Source organism: Mus musculus, chromosome 11 (genome assembly GCF_000001635.26).
Source record: "Mus musculus strain C57BL/6J chromosome 11, GRCm38.p6 C57BL/6J".
Classification (NCBI taxonomy): Eukaryota; Metazoa; Chordata; class Mammalia; order Rodentia; family Muridae; genus Mus; species Mus musculus.
Genome location: NC_000077.6, coordinates 101,069,853 through 101,096,196, shown reverse-complemented (window position 1 = coordinate 101,096,196; position 26,344 = coordinate 101,069,853). Strand labels below are relative to the sequence as shown.

At 52.2% G+C, this 26,344-nt stretch overlaps 5 protein-coding genes across 16 annotated transcripts; 1 reads left to right on the top strand and 4 right to left on the bottom strand.

The window, feature by feature from the left end:
* Positions 1 to 761: 761 nt before the first annotated feature.
* Psmc3ip (proteasome (prosome, macropain) 26S subunit, ATPase 3, interacting protein) lies at positions 762 to 4,056 on the top strand. Of its 3 annotated transcripts, none has more exons than NM_008949.3 (8): positions 762 to 854; positions 939 to 1,039; positions 1,172 to 1,261; positions 2,405 to 2,516; positions 3,189 to 3,334; positions 3,420 to 3,473; positions 3,606 to 3,665; positions 3,741 to 4,056. In NM_008949.3, the coding sequence occupies exons 1-8, from the start codon at positions 821 to 823 to the stop codon at positions 3,795 to 3,797; spliced, it is 654 nt and encodes a 217-aa protein (NP_032975.1). In that variant the 5' UTR covers positions 762 to 820; the 3' UTR covers positions 3,798 to 4,056. The 3 variants fall into 3 exon arrangements, with proteins under 3 accessions (NP_032975.1, XP_030101535.1, XP_006532587.1); XM_006532524.3 differs by having other exon boundaries at positions 799 to 854; positions 2,383 to 2,516; XM_030245675.1 differs by having other exon boundaries at positions 764 to 1,039; positions 2,383 to 2,516.
* Mlx (MAX-like protein X) lies at positions 3,990 to 9,490 on the bottom strand. 4 transcript variants are annotated; one of them, NM_011550.3, is made up of 8 exons: positions 8,668 to 8,907; positions 8,407 to 8,443; positions 7,872 to 7,961; positions 7,493 to 7,599; positions 7,165 to 7,264; positions 6,879 to 6,978; positions 6,328 to 6,529; positions 3,990 to 5,088 (listed from the first exon to the last, which is right to left on the bottom strand). In NM_011550.3, the coding sequence occupies exons 1-8, from the start codon at positions 8,869 to 8,871 to the stop codon at positions 5,032 to 5,034; spliced, it is 897 nt and encodes a 298-aa protein (NP_035680.3). In that variant the 5' UTR covers positions 8,872 to 8,907; the 3' UTR covers positions 3,990 to 5,031. The 4 variants fall into 4 exon arrangements, with proteins under 4 accessions (NP_035680.3, NP_001152857.1, XP_006532872.1 ...); NM_001159385.1 differs by having other exon boundaries at positions 8,830 to 8,907; XM_006532809.4 differs by lacking the exon at positions 7,872 to 7,961 and having other exon boundaries at positions 8,668 to 9,490.
* Positions 9,491 to 9,577: 87 nt separating this feature from the next.
* On the bottom strand, positions 9,578 to 13,632 carry Coasy (Coenzyme A synthase). Of its 3 annotated transcripts, NM_001305982.1 has the most exons (10): positions 13,507 to 13,632; positions 12,491 to 13,198; positions 11,667 to 11,881; positions 11,311 to 11,442; positions 11,000 to 11,189; positions 10,851 to 10,915; positions 10,577 to 10,661; positions 10,310 to 10,407; positions 10,053 to 10,199; positions 9,578 to 9,949 (listed from the first exon to the last, which is right to left on the bottom strand). In NM_001305982.1, the coding sequence occupies exons 2-10, from the start codon at positions 13,185 to 13,187 to the stop codon at positions 9,887 to 9,889; spliced, it is 1,692 nt and encodes a 563-aa protein (NP_001292911.1). In that variant the 5' UTR covers positions 13,188 to 13,198; positions 13,507 to 13,632; the 3' UTR covers positions 9,578 to 9,886. The 3 variants fall into 3 exon arrangements, 2 of the variants coding, with proteins under 2 accessions (NP_001292911.1, XP_006534319.1); NR_155015.1 differs by lacking the exon at positions 12,491 to 13,198; XM_006534256.1 differs by lacking the exons at positions 12,491 to 13,198; positions 13,507 to 13,632 and adding an exon at positions 12,407 to 12,477.
* Positions 13,633 to 15,008: 1,376 nt separating this feature from the next.
* On the bottom strand, positions 15,009 to 18,229 carry Hsd17b1 (hydroxysteroid (17-beta) dehydrogenase 1). 2 transcript variants are annotated; one of them, NM_010475.2, is made up of 6 exons: positions 17,659 to 17,786; positions 17,404 to 17,571; positions 17,089 to 17,268; positions 16,915 to 17,008; positions 16,363 to 16,537; positions 15,670 to 16,263 (listed from the first exon to the last, which is right to left on the bottom strand). In NM_010475.2, exons 1-6 carry the CDS (start codon positions 17,753 to 17,755, stop codon positions 15,943 to 15,945), a joined length of 1,035 nt encoding a protein of 344 aa, NP_034605.1. In that variant the 5' UTR covers positions 17,756 to 17,786; the 3' UTR covers positions 15,670 to 15,942. The 2 variants fall into 2 exon arrangements, with proteins under 2 accessions (XP_006532360.1, NP_034605.1); XM_006532297.2 differs by lacking the exon at positions 17,089 to 17,268 and having other exon boundaries at positions 15,009 to 16,263; positions 17,659 to 18,229.
* A 295-nt stretch (positions 18,230 to 18,524) lies between these two features.
* Naglu (alpha-N-acetylglucosaminidase (Sanfilippo disease IIIB)) lies at positions 18,525 to 26,107 on the bottom strand. Of its 4 annotated transcripts, NM_013792.2 has the most exons (6): positions 25,696 to 26,103; positions 24,970 to 25,117; positions 24,155 to 24,301; positions 23,895 to 23,980; positions 22,094 to 22,350; positions 18,525 to 19,956 (listed from the first exon to the last, which is right to left on the bottom strand). In NM_013792.2, the coding sequence occupies exons 1-6, from the start codon at positions 26,070 to 26,072 to the stop codon at positions 18,752 to 18,754; spliced, it is 2,220 nt and encodes a 739-aa protein (NP_038820.2). In that variant the 5' UTR covers positions 26,073 to 26,103; the 3' UTR covers positions 18,525 to 18,751. The 4 variants fall into 4 exon arrangements, with proteins under 4 accessions (NP_038820.2, XP_030101908.1, XP_006533528.1 ...); XM_030246048.1 differs by lacking the exon at positions 24,970 to 25,117 and having other exon boundaries at positions 18,532 to 19,956; positions 25,696 to 26,107; XM_006533465.3 differs by lacking the exon at positions 23,895 to 23,980 and having other exon boundaries at positions 18,532 to 19,956; positions 25,696 to 26,084.
* Positions 26,108 to 26,344: the final 237 nt, after the last annotated feature.

The following is a 26,344-nucleotide window of genomic DNA, read 5'->3' as shown; positions in this document are numbered from 1 at the left end:
CAGAAATCCGCCTGCCTCTGCCTCCCAAGTGCTGGGATTAAAGGCGTGCGCCACCTCGCCGGGCTCTGAATAATGGCTTAATGAAGTTTTAGGTTGAAGGACTGAAAAATTAATACTGTGCCCTTCCACTGAGCTGCAAGGACAGCTGCTCTTTGACCGTCAGCAGACCTCAGAAACTAGAAATATTTATTTCAGGCTCCTCCGGACTGGCCACTGTGGTCAGGAATGGAAAGCACCTGCCAGGTGTGGCAGCTCATAACTGGAGACTTCAAGCTTTGTGGCTTGAGTAGCCCCCATTCCTAACCGTCTTTCTTGGGCGTTCAAATGACACTAGGTGTCGAGCGCCCCCTACATGCGACACGAAAATCGTTGGTGTCCTTGGCGTTCACAGCCACCCTCTGACAAAAGTACCTACAGGTCCTTTATACGTGAGAAAACTAGTCCCACTCCTGTGGAGGACTAGCTCTGTGCACCCTTGAGCGGCGTGGTAGATGACCCGGCTCCCACACCACGCGGGTTTAGCTCAAGGTCACGAGTGCTCAAACTCGGCCTAACAGGGTCTGGCGGCTTATAGAAAGGACCGCTCACCACAGGCAGCACTGCGGGCCCAGGAGGCGGCCGCTGACCTGTCACTAAGGCCGGGGACTGCGACTTCTTGACAGCCGCTACTAGGGCTACGGGGTCCCGGAAGGTCCGGGTACTCTTCCGGCAGGCTTCTTCCTTAGCCAATCAGCGTTAAGGTCCCGCCTCCTCACCGGAAGGAGGCGTTTCCCGGAGCAACCGACCAGTCCAGCTCTCGAGTTTGGTGGCGGGAAAGGCCATGAGTAAAAGCCGGGCCGAGGCTGCGGCTGGAGGTAACGGCAAAGCCCGCAAGACCCGGGAGGGGAATAGGAGAGGGGGTCGGAGGTGACCCCCATATCCTACCTCGTCTCCCGCAGCCCCCGGGATCATCCTGAGGTACCTGCAAGAACAAAACCGGCCCTACAGCGCCCAGGACGTGTTCGGAAACCTACAGAAGGAACATGGACTGGGCAAGGCGGTGAGAACCCCCTTTGCGGGGGCTCCCTCCCCGCTGGACTCCCTTGTTAGCCTTGGGTCCTGCCTTCCTTGTCACAACAGAAATCTCCCCCGTCTGGGGTCGCGCTAATTGTTTCACCCTCTCCTCTGCTAGGCGGTAGTGAAGGCGCTGGATCAGCTGGCCCAGGAAGGCAAGATCAAAGAGAAGACCTACGGCAAGCAGAAAATTTATTTTGCCGATCAGGTGAGAACTCAGATTAACACTCACCTGAGAGCTTGTCTGAGTGAATCTCAGCATTTCGTGTGTTGAGGCATGCCGGGCAGTGGTGGCGCACGCCTTTAATTCCAGCACTTGGGAGGCAGAGGCAGGTGGATTTCTCAGTTCGAGGACAGCCAGGGCTACACAGAGAAACCTGTTTCGGGGAAAAAAAAAAAGTGTTGAGGCACCTCACAAAATAATCTAATCAGTGGTATGAAAGAGCTTCAGATACTCTTAAGTCAGTTGTACGCTGCACGCTGCCTTCATCAGTGTTCATTTGAGCTATGAACAAAGGAAGACCCTGACTCACAACTCCTAGTCTCGTTTCTGCTATCGTTTCCTGCCAAATCATTTTTCCTCTTCCTCTGCCCCACTACCCCAAACACATCAAATTTACATTCTCCTACCCAGACTTCTCTCTGGATAATTATTATCCAGATAATATTGAGTACCAGCATCGATATGGCCAATGTTGAATGCTTACTCTCTGCCCCCTAATTGGCTTTCTAGCATTTTTCTGTCAGGAAACCTCTCTTCTCAACCCAGAGATTAGAATGTAAGTCTTTGTCTCTCTTATTTATACACCTGATATGTGTGGCTATTTGTCAATTATATCTGATTACCCCCATCCACCCTCTTTTTTGAGATTAGCCCTCACTACGTGGCCCAGGCTAGCTCAATTTTATTTATTTATTTATTTTGCAGTTGTTAAATCTAACGTGTCATCACTGCTCTCAGTCAGACCCGCCTGTCTAAAATGATGTATTAAGGTTTAATCTTGGATGTTGTATCCTGAATGATCTATCTAAATGCAGATTGAGGCTGGCAAGATGGCTCAAGAGCTCCACTGTATTTTTAGACTTTCTAAAGCATTTGGTCTCACTTATTCTGCTCTACTTTGCCATTGAGCTGTATGCCCAGCCACTTAATTAATGTACAGATAGTCCCCCTGCCTCAGCCTTCCAGGTTGCTGGAGTGAGGAGCCTGTACCACTAGCCCCAGCATCCTCTCCCACTGTTGGGTTTAGGGGTCACCTACTGGTGCTTCCATATTTGAATGCCGCCTCCCCTGATGTGTATTTTTCTCTCTGTGCCTCATGGAATCAGCTATATTTCTCTTGGCTGGCAGAACCAGTTTGACACAGTGAGTGATGCGGACCTCCACGGCCTGGATGCCAGTATCGTGGCCCTCACTGCCAAGGTGCAGAGCTTACAGCAGAGCTGCCGACACATGGAGGCCGGTAAGACTGGGCCGTGGTTTGGAGGTCATAAATTGCTAACAGAATGGTTCCTTGACTGCAGCTAAGACCCCTTTGCCAGGTGCCTATGATGTTGCATTGAAAGAAACACAGAAGCCGGGCGTGGTAGCGCACGCCTTTAATCCCAGCACTCGGGAGGCGGAGGCAGAGGCAGGTGGATTTCTGAGTTCAAGGCCAGCCTGGTCTACAAAGTGAGTTCCAGGACAGCCAGGGCTATACAGAGAAATCCTGTATTGAAAAGCGGGAAAAAAAGAAAGAAAAGAAAGAGAGAGAGAGAAAGAGAAAGAAGGAAAGAAAGACTGACAGACAGACAGACTGACTTAGCTATGGCTTCTGAGTACAACAGAGCAAGACAAGCCCTGGCCCTTTGATCACACTGCATCTATTATTCCCATTCCTTTAATTATCTGTACAGCACTCGGCTTAGCCTTACAAGGCACTGTTGCTTTTAGATGGAGCAGGAAAGAAAAATAGGAAACAGAGTGATGGTGCTCTAAGCCTTTTCTTGAGCTTTTCCAGAGTGTGGGGTCCTATTCTAGAGAGATCCCAGAGCAAGACGCAAGTTGACCTCCCACCTCTGGGACGCGCCTGCTGGGCAAGGCAGGATCCCTTCTTCACTCGTCCCAAGTGACTCTTGAGGACATGTGTTTTCAGAGCTGAAGGAATTAACAAGTGCGCTGACCACTCCTGAGATGCAGAAAGAGATTCAGGAGTTAAAGAAGGAGTGTGCTCAATACACAGAGAGACTGAAGAACATCAAAGCAGCTACCAACCATGTCACTCCAGAAGAGAAGGAGAAGGTGAGTGGGGAGGCTGCAGGCTGCCTGTGCAGGTCTGCAGTGAACAGACACAAGGAGCTCAGACAAGCACACTCCTTCCTTTCAGGTGTACAGAGACAGACAGAAGTACTGTAAAGAGTGGAGGAAGCGGAAGAGGATGGTGAGTGGGAACCCCAGGGTGCTTGTGGAAGGGACAGTCACCGGGGAAGTTGGTGTGGAATGATCCTGCCGGCAGGCAGCGCCTTGTACTGCCGCTGCTCACCTCATAAGGAGGGGCTTTGTTTCTTGTCAGACCACAGAGCTGTGTGATGCGATCCTTGAAGGCTACCCCAAGAGCAAGAAGCAGTTCTTTGTAAGTGATTCTTCTCTTTTGCTCCCCTGGAATCTTTGCCCAAAGGACTCCTTCATTACTTTCTTTGCCCCACAGGAGGAAGTTGGAATAGAGACAGATGAAGATCATAATGTTTTGCTCCCCGACCCCTGAGGGGCCCTTGGTGGAGGTGGGAACAGAGCGTCCTGCGCTGGCCACCTTACTTAGTGGCCTTTTTATTCTTGCTGTTCTCCACCTTTGAGCAGTGGACGGAGCACAAAGCCATAGTGTTAGATAGAGGCTGGTGATCAGAAAGGACGGTCATGTCCGTTTTGTACAGGCCTCAACAAGGACTTAAAACAATCCTAAAAGAAAGTATTTGTAATATTTATTGTAATATAATTTGATATAAAAATACTTAATTTCCTCTGGATGATCAAACCTCCCAGATATCAAACCTGGGGAAGGCAGTAGGAAACATGGGATAAGAGTACAGAAAGGGTGCCATACACCAACATTTGAGACTCCCAAGGGATCGCCCTGGCCTACCCCCAGAAGACTTGAGGATCTCCTGTCCCACCTAACTCTATCCCCAGGCCCCAGGAGAAATGGAGACAACACACTGGTGGGGCAGATACACACATTATGCAGAAGAGGCTGGGGCTGCTTTGGAGGTCTGCTAAGAAGTTTGGGAAACTGCATATAACAAAAATGCACTGTGGGTATTTAGAAGATAAATTCAAATATGTAATGCTGCCTTTGCCTTTGGGAAGACAGGGCAAGAGCTGATGGGACGCTGTTTCCTGTAGCACCTACAGCAGCTGAAGTGGGCAGCAGAACATGAGGGTAGCAGGGTCAGGCAGCCCTACCCTGAGCTGGCTAGAATACCCTGGCCTTACTTAGTATTGACCACACAGCCCTAGCCTAGGCACAAGGTGGCCTTTTACCCTTCATGGCCATAGGGCTATTTCTTTTCCTTTTTTCTAACTTAAGAACTGCCAAAATACCCAAACTTGAGCCAAGTGTTGCCCAAGAGACCAAGCAGAGGCAAACGATTTCCAAATTATGTATATAGATTGTGAGCAGGAACCCAGTGGGTAGAGAAAAGGCTGAGGGGCTCAGGGTTCTGTGAGGCTCCCTGAACAGACTCTTGTCCTAGAGGCTTTTCCTAGAAAGGGGAAGGTTGGGTAGGTTCAACATTGTGGACAATATAATAAATTATTCAGAAGCTTTCACAAAACACTCAACCCCACCGAAGCTGAAGTGGGGTTGGGAAAACCAAACACCAAGTAGAAACCAGCTGACCGGTGTGAGGTGTTGCAGGCCAGTCTCATAGGCCCAGCAGTTAGTTCCATGGCCACACTCTCAAAGGCCTCTTGTTGGCTGCTCTGCAGGCTTCCATGGGCAATCAGTAGAGTTGGTTTTTCAACTGATGAAGGACACCGATCACAATCTCTCGTAGAGTCTAGGAAAGACAATGTTCAGGTGACACACAGGCCTTTAAGACGCCTGCCTAGAGTGGCCATGCTCTTGAAGGCGTTTAAAATAGTCACCCCTAGCCGGGCGGTGGTGGCACACACCTTTAATCCCAGCACTTGGGAGGCAGAGGCAGGCAAATTTCTGAGTTTGAGGCCAGCCTGGTCTACAGAGTGAGTTCCAGGACAGCCAAGGCTATACAGGATAAACCCTATCTCGGAAAACCAAAAAGAAAGAAAAAAAGCTATAAAATAGTCACCCAAGGGTTGGCAGCTTGGTGGAGTACTTCCTAGCACTCAAAGAAAAAAGGCCTGGAGAGATGGCCTGGCAGTAAAGCCTCTGGTCACTCAGTCTCTGTGGAGTCCACATAAAGATGAAAGGAAAGAACTCACTAAAACGTTGCCTCTGACCTCACACACTAAACAAACTTTTTCTTTGGTGCGGGGAGGGTGTTAGAGATGTCTCCGTGGTGAAGAGTACTTGCTGCTCTTAAAGAGGACCCAGGTCCTGTTCCCAGTACCCTCATCTGGTGGCTCACAACCACCTGCAAATCCACTTTCAGGGGTCCAAGGCCCTCTTCTGGCCTCTGGCATCAGGCAGACACATGTAGCACATGGATAAATGCAGACAAAATAAATACCCATGTACATAAAATAATTTTTGTAAAGGAAAAAAGGTCCCTGAAATGGAGTGTTGCCTACTTTTAATTTCCAAATCCCTGAACTAAGATGCAGACAAAGATGAGTGTGTCACTGGTATAACTGACATGCTGGGTATGAGTGTTCACTCCAACAGTCCTTGACTGTTGCAGTGTTTGTGTAGAGTATTTCACAATGAAAATGTTGAGAAACATAAAAGAAAGTGGAAAATCTGAGAAAAAAACGGCAGGCCTCAAGAGTAGAAGCCAGCACAATAAAAATCCTGGGGCTACAGGGAGTGAGGGTGTCTTGTAATCTGCAAACTTTCATGTTTCTAGAAACTTCAAGCTGTTGGCTTCCATACAGGACAGCCAAGGAGTAGACAGGGTAGCTAATGAGTCACCAATGACATGGGCTAAAGCTGGACCTGGCACTGAATGCTCACATCCTGGTTGCCAGCTGAGACCTTCACTGGGCTAGGCAGCAAAGACAGAGTATTAAGCTTTGTAGACAGAAACCCAAAGGCAGCTACACTTTTCCTGGAGTATGGTAAGAGAACCTCAGGCACCATGACCCCACCTGCCACATACCTGTGGCTCACAGTGTTCCTCAATCCAGCTGAAGACACAAGCTGAGAGCTCCTGGAAGCTGGCCACAGAGATAGAGGCGTTGAAAGACTGGAAGAGGGAGTCCATGATGCCTTGAAAGACGTTGAACTTGACCTGGTCAGAGACCTGGTCCTCTCCCTCATGAGGGTTGTCCTGATGTGCCTTCACGATTTGCTCATAGTTCCTGAAAGCATGCAAACAAACAGGGCTGAGGTGCTATGGCAGCTGTCTACCTGAAAAGTATGGAGGGATAATCCAGTTGGCCATGCCATAAGGGGATTCCTAGGCACCTGTGGGGATGCATTCGTTATCAGCTGGATAGACGAGCCTAAGTCAGAAACAGTGAGAAACTCTTACCTTGATGGGTATTTACGTCCTATATGTCTGTTATATGTACAAGACTGGTGGGCCAGTCAGCTGTGTCTTACAGTGACTTCCTTGCTGGGTCACCTACATGTGTTCTCCAACATAGCCTCTGAACAAGAGTGCACTTGACCTCAGCCCCCCAGCCCCCAATTCAGCACCCCTCTTACACTTTCATTATCTTCAAGGCTGTGACGTCCTTGCGCAGTGTGGATACTTCTTCCTCCTGCTTTTTCTTCTCCTTGTGTAAAAACTGGATGTAGTCAATGGCTGGAGTAGGAGCCAAGAGAAGGGTTGAGCACTGAGGAAGTCTGAACCAGGAAGAGGGCTTATTTTGTTTGCCCTTCCCCTATAAACCAACTTTTCCATTAAGGCGACCACACCTGGGTGCGACCAGGTCCTAGCCACTTCACAGACACTACTACCCCCCCTGCCCCACCCCTTGCCTGGACATACTCTTCTGTAGAACGATGGCTTTGCTGAGTTTTTGGGAGCCAATGGAGAAATCCTGCTGCTGGCAGGTAGGGACAATGGTCTGAAGGTCATCATAGCCTCTCTGGAAATAGCAGGGAAATGGGTTCCTTAGCTCAGGAACAGCAAAGGCTAGCGCACACTTTTGATACCAGTTCCATGCTCAGACTCAAAGCACAGAGGGCTGGAAGGAAGAGGTGCAGGCATAGAACCAGCCCAGCATCCCCACCCCACCCCACCCCTGCAGACATCTGGGGCTGAAGGGTCAGGGCAGGGTCCTTCCCTGCTGCCCTGGGTACAGGCTTCCAGTCACCTTAATAGCATCCCTTCTCTTCTGTTCAGCCTGAGTGTGCGCACGCCGCCTCCGGTCTTTGTAGGACTCCTTGTAGGACTCCTGCTGATAATCACTGTCCTCATCATCTAAACTCAGAGATGGAGGAAGGAGAGATCACTTTACAGTACACTAAATCCAATTCGCCCACCCTTCCCCAGTTGGAAGGACCTGGTGCCCAGAGATGTTGAATAGAAAGAACCTAGTTAATCTCTGATGAGGTGAAAGACAGTGAGCCTCGGGCTTGGCACTGTTCCTGCCACCCCCATATGGAGAGCGGAGCTCCCTATCTAGGAAAGATACTAAAATGATGGAAGAGCTAAGTCTCCCCAGGTGTGCGACGGGCTATGTTGCTGCCTACCTGTGTTGGGGACAGAAGAGGCACTGGTGGAGCCGATGCTATTAGCTCTGGACACTACACTCCCCTTGTGGGTGCTTTCTACAAAAAGCCCTGGAAAAAAGAGGCCTCAAGTCACTAAGGATTGGGGAACACTGCCATGCCTTCAGTCACCTATGGGCACAATGGCTTCAAATGCTGACCTCTCGCCATCAACTCCAAAGCCAGTCACCACAGGCCTTCCATTTCATGCTGAAATGCTCCTGTCCCAGGGTCTACACTGCCCAGAGGACTTATTTCTGGCTCACACAGGAGCATCTGGATGCAGTGACTATGACCAGCTGTCACTGTTTCCATCATTTCCCATTCTAATGCAGAGGAACCAGGTGTGACCATGGTTGCTTCCTGCCTATTCTCCAGCTCCACCCTCACTTCTCAAGCCAAGTCCTTGGCGCAGTGACAGTGGACTGTGCTCAGGTGTGGCTGGCAAGACCATAAGAATCTACAGAGCCGAACCAGGAGTCATTCCTGACCCGCAGACAATGGAGAAGGCACTCACCAGGATCCAGGCTGTTGTCACTGTAGGCATACTCGACCTGCAGCACCAAGCAAGGGAGAAGCCTGTCAAACCTCTGCCTCTAGGAAGGCACGCGCAATCCGCGAAAGCTCATACCACAGGTGCAGGGACCACTGAATGGTTAAGCCAAGCCTTGGCTGGGCCTAGGGGGGCGTCGCCCCCTCTGTATGCTCCTACCGTCCCCGCCCCATCTCCCAGCTATGACCCCCTCGTTCCCGCACACACGCCCGTTTGTCTCCCCACCTTGGCACAGGCCGGGTGAGAGCTGTCTTCTCTGCAGCCCCGGGCCCCGGACAGCAGGGGAGACTCTGGGGATAGTTGGGGAGCCCCGCGTCTTCCGGACCCCCTACGTGCACGAGCCCGACCCGCCCTCCCCTCGCCGGCGTGCGCGTCCGCGAAGCTTGCCTTGACCCAAGGGTCCTCCGGAGAGGCGCCCGGCTCCGTCATCGTGAACCTACCGAACCGGAAACAAGCCAGCGGACTGGCCCCCAACCTCCAGGAAGAGGCGAGGCTCAGTCACGTGATCCAACCCACCAATCCGCAATTGTAGTCGTGAGCGGTGTGATAGCGCTGCGCTTGCGCCGCTCCAGTTTTTAACTGAATGTTGGAGGAGGCTAAATCTGGCCAATTCGCTTTAATGTAGGCAATGTCAGCCCCTAAGGGTCCCCACTGGCCTCCGAATGAGAATCTTCAATGGTGGCGATTTTCTGTGCAATGGAGCACCTCCAAAAAGATTGTCAGAGGGGCTAGAAGTGTAATTAGTTTAGTGGTAGAACCCGAGTGAGAGTACTAGCATCTGTCTGAACAGTGTGACACCTTGTACGCACGCGCACAGCTGGTCCGCCTGGCAATTGCTGCTGGGTCAAGAATTTCTCCTACATCACATGATCTGATCTAAGGGGGCACAAAGCCACCTCCAGCATCGGTCTCCCAACACTCAGCAGGTGCAGGACGCTAAGTCTTATAAAAATGCCTTTTAAGTTAAGCTTACAGTAAAGTCTATAACATACTCAAAAGCACATAACTAGTCACTGATAGGTTACACTTTACAGCACTCCTTGACTTCCAGCTCAGACCTTGCCCCTGAATTTGGAGTCTAACGTTCCAAAGGTATCTAGAGTCACTGGAGAGGAAACAGAAAACCACACAAGCAGCACTTGGAAACATCTTTAATTCAGTTACTGGGTCCAGACTTCACCAAACCCATCAACACTAGGTAGACATCACATCCACCACCAAAAAGCGGACAGAACCTCAGAGCGGATCGCTCCCCATTAGCTGTGTCCTCATTGCTGGACAAATTCCAGCATGCTAGGCGGACTTCCAAGCTTCTCTGTGTCCTGCACAGCTTAGCTTAAAGCCCCTGAGGCCAGATAGAGGGTAAACATCAAGGCCCCCATTTCTCCTCACCATTAGATTTGTTAGTTTCAAGGGCCAGTTTGGCGCCATAGAAAATCCACTGTCAGTTCCTGGTCTGGTAAGCCTTAGGGAGGCGCTTCTGTAGAAGATTCCACGCCTTTTCCACCTTTGGCCAGGCCAGAATGATACAAGAAAAGGCAAGGTCAGAAAAGCTAACCATTGAACCTTCCCTCCCCACAACCTAACCTAGTCTTTCCCTTTGCACCAACCTGGCTCTGTGTGACATGTGACTCCCACAAGGTGCTCAGAACCACGTTGCTCTGCTCTACCAGCTGCTGGCCGCTCATCTGGCTCTGCAGCCGGCTCTGAGCGGCTGCCTCACTTAGTCCATCCCTCTCAACAATGCGTCGAACAGCCTGGGCAATGGATGACACACGGGTCAGGAAGGGTCCTAGCCCAGTCTACTGGATCAGAGCAGGAGACCGTCTGCAGTGGGCTCAGATGGGGTGCAGTGGGGTCCAGATACCTCAGTCTCAGGGATGACGACGGTCCACACCTCGTGTACCATACTCTGCCAGCCAGCTTCAAGCAGCATAGCAGCATCGATTACACACAGAGTTTTTCCTGTGAGGAGATACTAGTCACTGCCAGCAGCACCTTGCGCTTGCTGCCTGTCAGCGCACCAAATGCTGTCCTAGGTGGTGAATGGTCTGCCTGGGGCCAAGGAAGATCCCAGAGGGTGTTGCGGCTTAACTGTCCCACTTTGGCTGCTCCCGTCATCCCTCCCACTCACCCTTAGCCACAGCCACATCCATCTCCTCCCGGGCCAGCTTTGCGATAACTGGCCACACAATATCTGTGAGGATCTTCATCTGCTTCTGGGGAGGGGGACAGAGGGAGTGGGCAGAGGTTAACTTTCCTGAGAAATACAGCTGTGAGGTGGGGGGTGGGGGGGTGGGGGTTGGGGTGGGAGCAGATAAGCAGAGACTGACTTCCTGTGCCAGACTAGGGAGTGCACTGGTTCCCGCCCATGGATCTCAAGAACTCTTGAAGATGTGTGTGTTTACCTTGTTCCCAAACACCCGGCTGCCCAGGACCTTCCTATTGATGGTGCCATCTTTATGGAGAATATCTGGGTGACAAAGAAAGAAGGCTAAGCAAAGAGGTCACACCATCTTCTCACCTCAGGCCACTTCCAGCCTTCTCTGGCTAGTACCTGTTCCAAAGGCCTCCACCACAGGCTGGTAGGCAGGACCCCCAGGAGCATAGGCCCGATGGCCCAGATGGTCGCTGTCGATGATGTATGCTCCCAAGTTCTTCAGCCGCTGAGCTACCGAGCTTTTCCCAGAGCCACTGATGCCTGTGAGCCCGAGCACATAGAGACCTGACGGGAGCTCCGGCCTCTCCTAAAGACAGGTAAGAGGGAACCTCAGTGACCAGGGAGTTCAAAAGCCCAGCTTCCAGTGGAGGGCCTGTTTCTATCCTTCAGCATCTTACCACGCCCAACCAGCGAGGAGGAAGGCTTACATTTGGAGGCTGAAGCAGGTTTCCCAGGATTCGCTGGCGAAAGCTGGAGGAGCTGACCTTGTCCTCCTCATTTTCATTGTGACTCTGGTCCTTCAGCAGTTGTATCTGGTACAAAGCAAGTTCTTCTTTGCCCTGAGGTAAAGGGAGGAGGAGGAGGAGGAGGAAAGGAGTAAGAGCTAGGAGAAGGCATCTGGAGCCCCAGTCTCTCTACCTACCCCTCGCCTCCACAGACAAGTTCCTGAACTTGACAAGACAAGTTCTTCCACCCTGAACCCTCCCTTCCCTGCTCTGGGACCACAGCACTTCTCACGGGCCTCCCCCTCCCAGCCCCTCTGCCAGGCTCCTTCGGGAGTTACATTCTCAAGGCGGAAGCGGTTGACAGCCATCCCCCCACGGTAGGTCTCCTCGCTGACCACCAGGAACTCCAAGGTGGGGTCGGACCCAGCAGGCCCATAGGGATCCAGCAGGGGGACGAGTTCAAAGGTCAGGGAGGGCTTGATGTCCACCAGGAACTCAGTCAGATGCTCCACGCGCTCTGCATACGGCTGGAGCAGCTCGGGGAGCAACTTGCCTGAGGAAGGAGCGAGGAACGGTGAGATCTTTCCCCATTTGGGGAAGAGTGTCCCATAGCACTGAAATCCTCCCAAGCAGTGGCAGCAAGAAAGGGTGAGACAGGGACAGGTTTGGGGGTACAGAAGGGAAAACAAGCATCAGTCACTTTGAGAGCTGACGTGTACTCCAAGAACAAGTTAAGAAATGCCTACAGAGCAGCAGGACCAATAGGTATCAGTTGGTGGAGAACCCCCAAGAACTACTATATTCTTAGAGTCCCCTCACTGTTGATGGCAGTACTGGGTCACCCCCAATCATCTCCTATCCATTTATCTTCAGCGTTTCAAACCTCCGAGCCGATCACTTGGACAACCATGAAGTGCAGAGTCCTTGGTTCCCATTTGGGAAGTTCTGACTTCAGTTAAAAAGTGACTGAACCCCAGACTAAAGATACCACATGTATTCATTTAACAAACAAACGTCCCTTAGCAATAACAGAGTGTCAGACATTGTGGCATTTTGGAAGGTTGAGAAGTGGCCCTACCCTTCCTTGATCTTGGCATTGGGGAAGAACAAGAAAATGTGAAGGCTGCCTTCCATTGCCCTAGTCCAGGGTCCCTTCACTCACTCTTCAACAGATCTTTGTCAGCTACTCCCACCACAAGCTGCTCCTGGGCCAGTACACATGCAACACTGAGCAACACTTTGTGGGCATTGTGCAAGCGGTCAAAAGTGCCACCCACGGCCCCACGGTGGTAGCCACGCACAGGCTGCCTTGGAGATCTGGCAACCGGGGAAGCCGGCCTTATAGTAGAGGGTAAGAGGGCATTCGGGGGCTCCAAAGGCAGCTCTCCAGTTCCATAATCCGGATACAGCAACACAGAAGCCAGCTGTGGAGAACAGCTGTAACAACTGGTGGCATAACGCTCTAGCTGTTGTTTAACAGGGTTGTACTGGCTCCCGTCCAGGGTCTGGAAGTCCGTCAGAACCACTTCTGGAGGGTGGGCCAGATTCTGGACTGAGGACAGCACAGGGAGAAAGGTGCTCTTGGTTTGGATATTGGTCAGTAGAATTCTGACGTCCAGGTGCCTGTGCAGGTCGGCACCAGTGTAGAGGTGCGTGATGAAATCCAGAACCTCAAATGTGGCCTGCACAGGGCTGGCCTGAGGCTGAGCGGGTCCCCCCAGGTTCATGCCCGGCTGCAGGTGCACATAGAGGGTGTGATTCACCAGGCGGGACGCCGAGGTCAGGATGGGAGGCAGGCGTGCGGCCAGGGTGGCCAGCGGCGTTGTCAGCACCAGGAGGCCTGAGCGGAACACGGCCATGCTCTCCAGGCCTGCAGACAGTCAGGGAGACGAAGCGAGAATGACTAGGCAGGCTGAGGCCGAGGCCTGTAGGGGAACTCGGACTCAAGAGGGACCTGGAGCAGGGCAGGGGAGCGTTCGCTGATAGAAACCGGAATCCTGGCAGGGGGAACCCGCCAGGAACCCCTGAGTCATGGGACTGGGGCTTCAGGAATCCCAGCCCCTCTTGTTAGGCTGAACCGGCCATCTGCGAAGACTCGGAGGCGAGGGACTAGAGGGGACGCTGTGGCTCGGGCTGCTTCCCTACTCAGTGAGTTCTTGGGATTCTGCTTCTACTTACACCGCCGTGGAGGCGTCCTAGGCTGCAGCCCGGAAGCACTACCCACCAGCCTCAAAGCGTGGAGCTACGGGAACTCAGAGCAATCAAACAAAGCATCGCCGAGAGACTCCTGGGGCGGGGCGAGGCGGGGCGGGGCGGGGCGGGGCCGAGGGCAGAGGCTTCCGGGCTGAGCGAAACCCTGGCACCGAATCCACTTAGACGAAGCGAGCAGAGAGAGCTGCAAAGCCCTTTTCGCGGATTCCCAGTGTTGTTTGCTTCTTCCAGTTTGCCAGGAGGAGGTGGCAAAGCCAGGATCGGGAACAGTCGGATCGCTTTGCTGTGCTTGTTCTGAGCCAATGTTCCCAGCGATGCTACTAGATATCTCTACCCACATCCCCATTTCACACACAGGAAATTGGTTTTCTGAGTGTTTTGGGACACCTAGAGGCGAAGTCTGGTGCCTTCTATAGAATTCTTTGCGCGTCGTCTAACCCCGTGCTTAGGTTTGCAAGGATAGTTCATTAGCGCTTCGGGGATATCTGGCCCCGGGGTGGGGGAAAAGGAAGAAGACCTAGAGGTCCGGATTCGCGGAGAAGTTAGTGAGGACTGGAGAGTTAATAAATTTGGTAGTGGCGGACGTGAAGGGAAAGCCAGACGCCCATCAGAAAATATCTCAAATCCACGGAGATAGCGGAAAAAGGAAGCAAACTAGCCTCTAGATTCCTGTAAAGGGCCGAGCGCTGATGTGCGATCCCAGAACCATCGCTGCAAATTTGAGATCAGCCTGAATTATCTAGCAAGGCCCTGGACTGGGAAGGGCGGGAGTGCTGCAGCCAGACAGGAGGAGAGGAGACTCTTGTGCTGTGGTCCAGAAATCTGGCCTTGTAAAGTAACTAATTTGTTAAGGAATCAAGATTCTTGCAGGAGACAGTTCAAACTGGATTTTAGAGAGGCGTTTAAGGGAATCAAAACATGTGTTAGTCTTACATTTGGCACAGTTACATTTTGTATTTGTTTGTTTGTTTGTTTTGAAACAGAATCTTACCGTGTAGCCCACACAGTGTTGCTTTTAGTCAATGAGTGTCTATTTAGTGAACTGTTCTAGGTAAAAAGGAGAGAACAGAGAACAAAGTTCCCTGAAGTAGATGCGTGAAGGGGTTGGGATGGTGTCAATACATAATAAGTCCACAGTACATCTGGTGGTGATCAGACAGTAAAGAAGATTTATCAGATGGAAAGACCCAGGCTGGAGTGCAAGGGTTACTTTTTCAGGTTGGGTAGCTCAGGAAAACAGCAAAGACCTGACAAATCAATACAATCACAGACCAGGGAAAGTGAACCAGTTAAAAGACGGCAAGTGTAGGCACTGGTGACCCACACCTTTGATCTCAGCACTGGGGAGACAGAGGCAGGCAGAATCTGAGGCCAGCCTGGTCTACAGTTTCAGTTCTAGGACAGCCAGGGCTACAGAGAAACCTTGTCTCAAAAAAACAAACACAAAGAAACAACAACAAAAACAACTATCAATGAAGCTTTTAAGGAGGTCATGAGATCAGAAGGGTATACAGATGAAAAAGAGAAAGGATTCAGGTGCACATGGATAAAGCCCAGAGAACCCCATTCAGATATCCAGAACCCAGGTCTTCCCTTCGTGTCCTCTTGTAATGCCAGCACTAGGCAGACAGGGACCTAGGATCCTGGGGCCAAGGTGTTAGACTAGACAAGCTGGAATCATAGGCTCCAAGTCCAGTGAGACTCCGGGTCAACAAATAAGGAGCAACTCAAGATTCCTGACTTTAACTGTGGATCTCCACACATGCACACACACACACACACACACACACACCTGCCCATATACATGGGAACACATGATTATGTGTTAGTGGTGGGGACCACAAGCCTGGCCCTAGTTTCACAAGGAGAGGACAGAGAATTAGACATTTCAGTCATCCTTAGTAACATAGCAGTTTCAAGGCCAGCTATTCAACGCTATTCAACAAAAATCGGTGGTGGTTGTTAAAGCCTGTCCCAACTTGCTGGCTTATGGGTTAGAAGCTCTTACAGTTCAATCCAGAAGACCTGAGTTCAATCATTGAACCTTGTAGTGGGAGAGAGTACAAACTTGTCACCTGATCTCCGTACTCTGTGTGACTGCGACGATGGAATGTGTCCCCCTCCACATGATACATGATAATAATAATAAATAAATTTATTGGAAGGAAAAAAAAAACCCTTAGCCTAGCACCTTGGATATCAGCCCTCTTATCTTGACCCATGAAGATGCTGGCACTATTTCAAATGATTCTGAGAAGTGTGTGGTTGCACACATCTAAGGTCCCAGCACGCAGGAGGCAGAGGCAGGTGGGTCTTTATGAGTTACTGGCAACACAGGGCTACATAGTGAAACCCTGTCTTAAAACAAAACTCATTCTAAAATAAGAAAAAAGAGATGCTGGCTTAGATCTTTTGCTGGTAACATGAATTGTCCTGACCCGGTTTATCCGATGCAGACCACCCCAATTCAGATGCCACCCTAGGGATTGCACATTCAGGGAGGCAAATGAGGGCGCTGGAGGCCGTGTCCGAGACCCCCGGGACTTGGGCCCCAGCCTTGGCATTCTCCTGGGTCTGCAGATTAGAGAAGGCTTCTTGGTGCATGGCCGCGACATAGCTGCTGCCACTGGGATCCTCTGTGCGCATTCGGGCCAGGGGTAGGAAGCGGTTCGTGGAGAAGTAGCGCAGCGCGGGCTGCGGGGCTCGCATTGCAGTCAAGAAGAGCTGAAGCAGGAAGAGCAGCGCGTGTCTGTGGGGCACCCCTGGGGGTGTATTACCACGCCCCCACCCAGAAACGGTGCCCGAGACTCCGTTTGCACTCACCTCCGTCACCTCCTCTGGGTCCTGCGCCTCGCTCAGGGCTTGCTCATAACCACGCAGGTAGTGCGCAAAGAGGTGGCGGGTCTGGGCATCTGCTCGTTCCAGAGCCCCGCCGGGGCCGCCCACCAGCTTTTCATAGAAGGCTGTGTGCACTGCCCCACACTCGATGAGGCTCACACTGCGGGGAAGGGGAAAGGGTGATGCAACAGCAACCGGTTACTAGCAGGGACCACAAACTTGGCCCTGGTTTTGCAAAGGGAAGGCACAGAAAGGGGCTGAACGCTGGAAGCAGATGCTGGCAGAACTATGGAGATTGCAGAGCTGAGTGTGCTAGGGAAGGGTTCTCATGTCCATTTGGGGTCCAGTTACCTACCCGCTCTGTTTACTCATCCCGGTATGCCTTAAGAGCTAGGGCGGCTTGTGAAGTGAGATAACCTGTGCCAAGTGCCCTGCATAGTGTCTAGCATGGAGAAGGAAGGCCAGAGGCAGAGCATCTGCAAGATCTGGTGCTGGGGTTCCCAAGCTTTAGAGGGTCCTGGAAGGTTGGTAACTCACTGGACTCCAAAGAGCGGCAGCAGGATCGCCAGACTCTCGCACAAACCTTCGAGCGCAAACTTGCTGGCACAGTACACTTCGTGGAATGGCAGTCCTAGAAGGGGAGACAAGGTTGCAGAGGCCCTACGGCTCCTCCCTGTACTCGGAACCTCTTACTCTGTCCCTTTCGCTCACCCATCAAGCCTCCCACACTCGCGGTCACCAGCACACGCCCAGAGTGGCGCCTCTTCATGTCTGGCAGAAAGGCCTGCAGCATCCGAATGGTCCCAAGCACATTCACATCCAACACAGCACCCACAGCGTTCAATTCATGTGCTTCTAGCGGCCCAAACAAGCCGCGGCCAGCATTACAGACTGAGGGGAGAGAGAACAGACCCCATTTGTGCACCGCTCTTTCCCCTCCCACACCGTCCTCCCATGTTCCTTGAACTCGGGACATAATTTGGACACTGGAGGGTAAAGACTCCTATCGCATGTTTCAGGGCTCACCCAGTACATCCACACGACCCTCAGTCACGCATGCCTGGGCAGCAGCCACAGATTTGGAGTCTCTGACATCCAATTCCAGTATCTCCAAGGAGCCAGGAGGGCATCCTTGAGTCCTGGCGGCCTCCAACAATGGTCCCTGTGCCTTCAGGTCCCGCAATGTGGCATAAACTAAAATTTGGGAGAGGACGAAGATTCATCATCGTGCTTACCTCTGGGGGGCTCTCCCCTGGCCTCCAGGCCTTTCCCGTCCTATACCTTTGAAGCTCTGGGAACGGTCAGAAGCTAGGCGAACAGCCAAGTGCATGCCGATTCCAGAGGAGCAACCGGTAATGAGCACTACCGTGGGGTCCATGTGGAATAGTACTAAAGTTCAGAGCAAGCAAGCGAGCATGAAGGGTCCTATTGGCAAGCTAGGACTGAGTATCTGCTTGGCTCTGCTCCTGCCCACAGCGGCCCCACCCCTTGTTGTGTCTGCTGGCAATCTCAAGGCCGAGTTGGGTCCTTGGAAGGCTTGCCCCAGCCTGGTGTGGGTCAAAGCACCAAAGGGTGCTGTTTGTAACTACCTTAGTTGATCAAGGGATGGGTTGCTCTACAAGTAACAAGCTCTATAGGTAGTAGCAGCTAGATCGGTAGGTTCAAACTGATCGGTGCTAGGCAGATCTGACCACAGGGAAAACGCTTTTACACTTGATCTTAGCCAAAAGGCTGAGAAGCAATGGGGGAAAACACTTCTATCCAAGAAACTTCGTTTGGTTTTGAGATAACCAAGTAGATACTCCGATCCATCTACCTCTGACCCACCAACACTGGGATTAAAGGCAAAGGTCTCGTTTTTAGTTTTTTGGAGATACTTATATACCTACCTTAGGCTGCCTTCAGACTCCTTATGGAGCTGAGGTTGGCCTTGAACTTCTGCCTCTAGCTTTTCAGGGTTGTTATTCCAGGTGTGTACCACCACACTCTCAGGGACAATTATAACTACCAGCTTGCTGCTCTACAGCTTCTAAGGCTGGGGACCAGACTTAAAACGGAGCTGAAGTGAGGCCTGGGAAGGGCGGCTTCCACATTAGGGTCCGCATGTGCACCTGAACCCTTCCAGACATGCCAGCAACGTCCAATACTTTAATGTAATAGGCCCAGGTGGATTCAGCACTTTATTGATAACAGAAAATGGTACTTTAAGCCCCAAGTCTGGAGTGGAAGAAAGCACCTTGTTTCCCTCCAAGCCATCATTGTCACTCACTGTCATACCCTGTCTCCTCCCAGGCCCGGGGGTGGGGTGGGGCGCATTCTGGGCTTGTTTGGATTTGAGGACCTATTCCAGCAGGTCCCTGCGATGGCTAATCTGTCACAAAGAGTCAGGCTGGGGGTGATATTTGAGGAAGATCTTCTTGGAGAGGTCCACGGTGTCCCCTCGGGGCTGACTGGGGTACCTCTTCTTGTTGTAAACGAAAGCCTGCTCGAGTGGGAAAACGTTCTTCTCAAACTCGTGCTGTTGGAAGGGGACACCTCTGGCTAGGCTGTGAGCCAGAGTCCCCAAGAAGAGGCACCAGCGAGGCTGGTAGTAATCAGCCACCAGTCCTGCCAGTTGCTTATTGGCATAATCCAAAATGTTGCCCTCGGGCCCCCACAGGGTAATCTGGTAGCGGCTGTTTTGTTCATAGAACTGGGCCTCGGCCTCACTTACGGCCGCTTTCCGGGCCTGATCCAACCAGGTACCCAGCAAGAAGTGGCTGCTGCTAGCCAGCAGCTCATCTAGTGTAGGCAGGAGTTTATAGACCAGGAGGCCTCCAGCCCTGAGCAGGAGATCAAGCTCTTGCTTCAGGTAGGCGGTCCTTGCCTCCTCATAGCACAGGCTGACCAACTCCTGCACGGCTTGGCGGGTGACATCCAGCAGGTCATAGCGGAAGGCTGGGCTGGTGGTCAGGTTTGGGGCAGCTGTTAACAGCAGTCGCCAAGCCTCAAACACATCTGATCTGTTGTACCAGACAGCGGTACTCATCTGTAGGGACGGCCGCTTGACCAACGGGCTTCGATTGTGCCCACTGCACGCCTCCCCAGAGCAGTTGTAGACACTTCTGAGTAGGAGCTTCCAAGCTGCCACGGCATCAGGCTGGGAGACCCCGTATCGGCGGATGGCAAAGCTGCTCACCCAGGCCATCAAATCTGGTACAGGGTCCTTGCGCCAGCCCAGCTCAGCCATGAGAGCATAGACCACTTCATTCTGGCCAATGCCCTCGGGGGCTATGCCAGTGCCGACCATGGTGGAGTTAGGGAAGAGGCGAGCTGCCTGGGGGCCTCGGTTCACATCCTCGAGGGCTCCAAACAGGCCATGGTTGCCCCCAAAGTTGTGGAGCATACACCAGATGAAGGGCTGGCCATGGAAGGAGGCTGTGTGCATGTAAACAGGATGGCTTTCAGCAAACAGGTCCAGAACCAGGAGACGACCACGGGGCACGGCCTCCAGCACAGCCCTGATTTGAGAGGGGCCCCAGAACTGGGGCTGGTGCTGGAAGAGCCAGCCTTGGAGCAGCCAAACAGCATCAGGGTCCACTACAGTGGGGAGAAGACAGAGAGAGGCAATGAGAGAAGTGGTTTTGTTGAGGAAATCGGGCTTTTATTACAGCTCACGCCATCCCCCGTGACTGATCTACCTGCCATTCTGCCGTAACCAGGGCTCCTCAGCCCATCTTGTCTCCTGAAACTCCAGGACACGACTGATCTAGCGTCTTGGCTATCAGAGCTACTCAGAGAAATTAAGACATGGATGCCTGGGCCCCAAATTCTGGGCCTGCCAATCAGGACATCCACGAGCTGGGTCTGAGAACCCTTATGTCCAAATACTGGCATATTTGGGTTTACATAAAGCTTAACTGCGGGCTGGAGAGATGGCTCAGTGGTTAAGAGCACTGACTGCTCTTGTGAAGGTCCTGAGTTCAAATTCCAGCAACCACATGGTGGCTCACAATCACCCATAATGAGATCTGATGCCCTCTTCTGGTGTGTCTGAAGATAGCTACAGTGTACTTACATGTAATAATAAATAAATCTTAAAAAAAAAAAAAAAGCTAACTGCTTCCCAAAGTCTCACGATTAAAGGTTAAAGTTCATGCTGATCTCCACTGTGATATAAAAAAGGTCAAGGGCTGGTGAGATGGCTGGGCTGGTGAGATGGCTCAGTGGGTAAGAGCACCCGACTGCTCTTCTGAAGGTCCAGAGTTCAAATCCCAGCAACCACATGGTGGCTCACAACCATCCGTAACAAGATCTGACTCCCTCTTCTGGTGTGTCTGAAGACAGCTACAGTGTACTTTCATATAATAATAAATAAATCTTAAAAAAAAATAAAATAAAAAAGGTCAAGTCTTGGGCCTTGGAGAAGAAGGCTCAGCTAGGAAAGGTATTTCATGCTGAACCTGACAACCAGAGTTCTACCCTCAAGCTCACACATGGTAGAAGGAAAGAACGGACTCCTACAAACTACCCTGTGATTTCCATATGCACACCAGGTGAGGCACACATGCACACACGCAAATAAATGTAACTTTCAACTGAAAGGAAAAAAAGGGGGAGGGGGGGACTCTAAAAGCAGTGGTTCTCAACCTGTGGGTCTCAACTCCATTGGGTCCAATGACCTTTTCAGAGGGGTCACATATCAGGTACCCTGCACATCAGATATTTACATTATGATTCATAACAGTAGCAAAATTACAGTTGTGAAGTAGCAATGAATGTTATGGCTGGGGGTCACCACATGAGGGTATTAAAGGGTCTCAGTATTAAGAAGGTTGGGCGCACACCTTTAATCCCAGCACTGGAGGGGTAGAGGCAGGTGGATCTCTGAGTTCGAGGCCAGCCTGGTCTACAGAGTGAGTTCCAGGATAGCTAAGGCTACACAGAGAAACCCAGTCTCGAAAAAATAAACAAACAGAAAAGCAAAAAAAAAAAAAAATTGTTGTTGTTGTTCTGTTTTGAGACAAGGTCTTTCTATATCGCCTTGGCTGTCCTGATATTTTCTCCATAGACCAAGCTGGCCTCAAACTGAGAGAGATCTGATCTGCCTGCCTCTACCTTCTGACTGCCAAGATTAAAGGCGTGTGCTACCGTGCCTGGTTCCAAATAAAAACGTGGATGATGTTGATGGTGGTGGTGGTGGTGATGGATACTGTTCATGTGTGTGACATGTTTATGTGAACACACACGTGGAAGTCACAGGACAACTCTGTGGAGTTGGTTCTCCTCGCCTTCCATCTTTGTGTGGGTTTCATGGATCAAGCTCAAGCCATCTCCTTGCTGACACCACCCCCTTTTGAAGTAGCCTAGGCTCTCAAGTAGCCCAGGCTGGCTTTGAACTCCTGATCCTCCTGCCTCTACCTCTCAAGCACCGGTGTTATAGGCATATGCCACCATGCCTGGCTTAAAATCTTTTCGATTAGGTTGTACTCAATGACTTTTTTTTTTTTTTTAAAAAACAGGGCTAGGCATCCATGAGCAAGCCACTGGGAGGGAAAGAATATGCCCAAGGTCATAGGTCACTGGGCACTCGGCGCCCAGTGGGGCTAAGTGGGATGGCATATGTGCACAAAGGCTTGCTGGGCAGAAAAGCATGGTATCACCCGGATACAGGTCCTCCTCCCATCCAGCCTCCCTCCCTGATGTTCTAGGGGGGTTCCTATCCCAAGCACCGTACCAGTGACCATGGCTTCATAGACGGCTGCAGTGGTAGCGGCGAGGTAGGAGGGGTCAGAGAAGGGAGGCTGCATCTCATTGAAGGTGTCAGCCCCATAGATATGATCTGTGCCAAACTCCTTGGTCAGCTCCCGTAGGAAGAGGTTCCCGATGAGGGGAAACATGGGGTCTCCTGGAGCCAGAAGGAAGGAGCAGCTGTAGGAGCAGTTGAAATGTCCCCAGCTCCCCAACTTGATGACATTGACCTGTGGAAACACCCTGGGGGTGGGGTGGGGGGAAGGTTTAGAGTTGATAGAGGCTGATACGGTGCTTGTCTTGGCTTTACACCCCTCACCAGTCTCACGTCTGTGGCTTCCTGGACTGTGCCTGGGTTCCTCTCGCCCCCATGCTTACTCATGCTCTGTCCCCTGCCTGGTATCCTTCCCTCCACCCCTAAGGCTTATCCACCTGGTCCTTCCTCACTGTCCCTGAGAGTCACCTGTCTAAAAAGGTTCTGCTATCTCCCTCTGCCAATGATCTCTTGTTAGGGACAGAGCCACGGGCACACATGAGCATCCTCAGGACCTAACACAGGACCGGATCTGACATCTGTAGACACCTGGGTAAAGGTGCACTGAATGAAAAGAATGAAGTTTCCACAGCTTGGTGAGCAAGATGGAGGGGCAGCCGGCAACCAGCACCACACGCCGTGACAGTGGTGGGAGCCAGGTCCTAACTGGCTTGGTGATAAGGGTCCTTGCAGGTGCTGGATGACAGAACTTCATGAAGGAGGAGGAGCCTCATCCAGACCTTGAAGGTCTCTCCAGCCACAGAAGAGAAGACAGTTCAAACACGAGCGCAGAGACCAGCACACTCCCTAGGCCACCAAGAGCAGCTACTCACTAACATTGTGTGCCTGGCAGCACTCAGGACAGCAGGTAAAGGAGCCATCTTGTTACTTAGTAATTTTCCATTCCTTTTCTTTAAATATTCCCTAATTAAATAATTAAGTTATGTACTTATACATAACATATATAAATTATTCACACATACACATATTAAAGTTAGGGACTGAAGAGAGAGTTCAGCAGTTAAGAGCACTGGCTGCTCTTCCAGAGGACCCAGGTTTGATTCCCAGCAACCACATGGTAGTTCACAGCCATCTCTCACTCCAGCATCAGGGCATCCCGTGCCCTCTTCTGTTCTCCGAGAGCACCAGGCACAAATATGGTACACAGACCTATATGCACAGGCAAAACACTCACACACATAAAATAAATGAAAACCTTTAAAAATTTGTTGAGTTGTCTAAATTTGATGTTAACAATGTAGGAATCCTGGGAATACTTTAGATTGATTTATTGTTATTTTCTGGGTATGAATGCTTGCCTGCATTTATGTCTGTGCACCGTATGCATGATGTGTGCTAGGAAGGCGATCAGCTCCTCAGGATTTGGGAACTACCACGTGGGTGCTGGGAACTGAACCATGGTCCTTTGCAAGAGCAGCAGGTGCTAAGAGCCGAGGCATCTCTTCAGCAGGCCCCCGCCCCATGGGTGGGTTTCTCTATGTAGCTCAGGTTGGCCTGGAACTGGTAGTGTTCCTGCCCCAGGCTCCTAAGTACCAGGCTCAGAAGAGTATGCCATCATACCCAGCAATGATTCTATTTGACAAGCAAGGAAACCGAGTCAGAGTCATCCAGCAATCTGCAGTGGCTGACAGCAGAGGCAGGAGTCAAGCCGAGCCAATATCCGGAGTTTCAGCATTTCCTTCTGCAGGGCGACCCTTTTCCCTTAGAGCTGAGCAGGGAGGGAGGACCTCACCTGGTGATGGCCTTGGGGACATGCCCTGCGAAGGCAGGCAGCACTGGGATCATGCCAAAGGAGCGCATCCGGTCCAGGATTCGATGCTGGGAGGGATAGAGGTCAATGTGACAGGACCTCTGCTGGGGGGTGTCCCTTGCTCCCTCAGGAAGGGAACACAGATCTATAGATCAGGCAAGAGCCCCGAGGCTAGCTAAGCACCCATCCCTGGCTCTGTGAACACTCAGCCCCCATTCCACCATTCCTTAGCCACTCTTTACCTGCAGGTAGACTTGACTGAGGTGCCAGGAACGGGGCAGGGGGCCATCCCAGGTGTGCAAGTTACCCATGCGTCCCCAGGCCAGGAAGGCAGGACCGGTGAAGTACGTATCGATCTCTGACTGGGTCAGGCCCAAGGCCAGGTATACCTGTGGAGCAGGAAGAGCCCCTACCTATAAACCACGTCATTGGACAAGTTCTTGCTCACCACCTCTCTGAGCTGGGGACTACTGCTACTAAGACAGATCTGGACCTCAGCCTACAGGGAGCTCACGGTCCAGGAAACAGCTCCATGTCTGTGGGATGGGTGACTCTCTGGGACACAAAGAGGCTTCCCTCAAACCACGGAGAGTCTCTGGCTCCCCCCCCCCCCCCCCCCCCCCCGTCATCCTTACTTAAGCTAGGGTCATCCGGGAAGAAGCAGCCTCCATTGACAAAATACCCCCATCCGATTGGCTTGAAGGCAATCCTGTGGGGGCACTTTCTTGACTGGTGACTGATATGGAAGGGCTCAGCCTATTGGGGGCTGTGCCATCCCTGAGCAGGTGGTTCTGGGTATATAAGAAAGACTGACCAAGTCAGGAAGCAAGCAGTGTTGCTCCAAAGTCTCTGCTTCAGTTCCTGCCTCCAGGTACCTGCCCTGATTGAGTTCCTGCCTTGGAACTCAATCTTGAATCTTCCTGCCTCTACCTGAGTCCTGGGATTACAGACATATACTGCCAGATACTTTGTCCCACCCTGGAAGGCCTCGGTTTCCCAGGGGCAGGGGTGTATGTAAGGCAGGCAGGAGAGTGTGAGGGGCCAGGTTGGCACAAACCCTTTGCCAGATGGCCTCCTGGCCATTCCAAGCCAGAGCCAGGTTGATGCCATTCAGTGCCATCCAGTCAATCTCTTGCTCCCAACGGGCCCAGTCCCACCACACGAAGGAGTAGCTGTGCGTGCACACATTCTGGTAATAGCGGTACCTGCGGGTAGGGGCACATTATTGGGGACATATGGGATGCCTCACTCACCCCTCTGGAACACTTCAGAGGCAGCCAGAGGCAGCTACTAACCCCAACACAGTACGCATACAGGACAGTGGGCAAAGGTTTCAATGTGCCTCCTCTCCTGCTCATTCCAAATCCACCTCGGGTGAAGCTGGAACTTCCCGCAGACCTCCCTAGCTAGTAGCTATTGTGAATACATAACTTCATTTTTATTCAACATGCCCAGAGCTCCTGCTGTGCATCCTGTGGTGTCTTAGGGTGTCAGTGCCATAAGGCAAAATTGGTCTCTCTCATGAAGAGGGCTCACAGTTCCTATAGTTTGTCATTATTTCCAGCAGTGGGGGCTGGGAAGCTAAATGATTTGGCTCAAGAATATACAGCTAGAGGGGAGCCAAGATTTGAAGGCACAGATCCCCGAGCCAGCACTTCCTTCTCAGTCTCCAGGCGAGTCTGTAGCTGCAGCCCCGACTTAGGTGTGCTGGTCCTCACCAACGGTGGCTGTCCCGAGGCTGCAGGCAGCTGCCCCAGCCGTCTGGGACCCACAGCATCAATACCTGTTGGGCGTGGTTTCGGTCAGCCCGTCGGGCACAGCGGGCAGCGGCCACGGCAGGTGCAGCTGAGCGCTGGACCAGGCCACCTGACAGCCACAGAAGTCACGCAGGTAGCGGTGCAGCCCCGCGGCTGCCGCCACGCCCGTGGAGCCGCGCACAAGCACTGGCACCCCGCCGCCGCCGCTCAGGCTGTAGGTGTCCAGGCCCGACTCGTCCGCCAGCGCGCGCTCCACGGACACCAAGAAATTGGCCGCCGGCCCGGGTCCCAGTAGCCGGACCACCAGTTCCCGCACGGCCTTTGCCTCCCGAGCCTCATCACCCACAGAGCCCCCAGCCAGGAGTAGGAACCCCAGAATCACGGCCAGCCCCGCGGCTTCCATGATGCCAACCGCGCGGCCGCTGCCCCCTCACAACCAATACCAAGCTCCGGGCCCGCGGGGCAGGGCTGCCAGCATCCAATCGGCTGCCGACCTCGGGCCACGTGACCTGAAGGTTGGCTCCTGCTACCCGCCCGGAGAACCTGGTTTCCGGACTCAGACACTGGTCAGGGTCTGCTGACCGCGCTCGTGGCTGGAGGGTGCGTGACCCTATGAAACATCCTCGGCCCGATGAGACGCTGCGCATGCCCAAGCCCTTTCAGATTCGGCCCTCT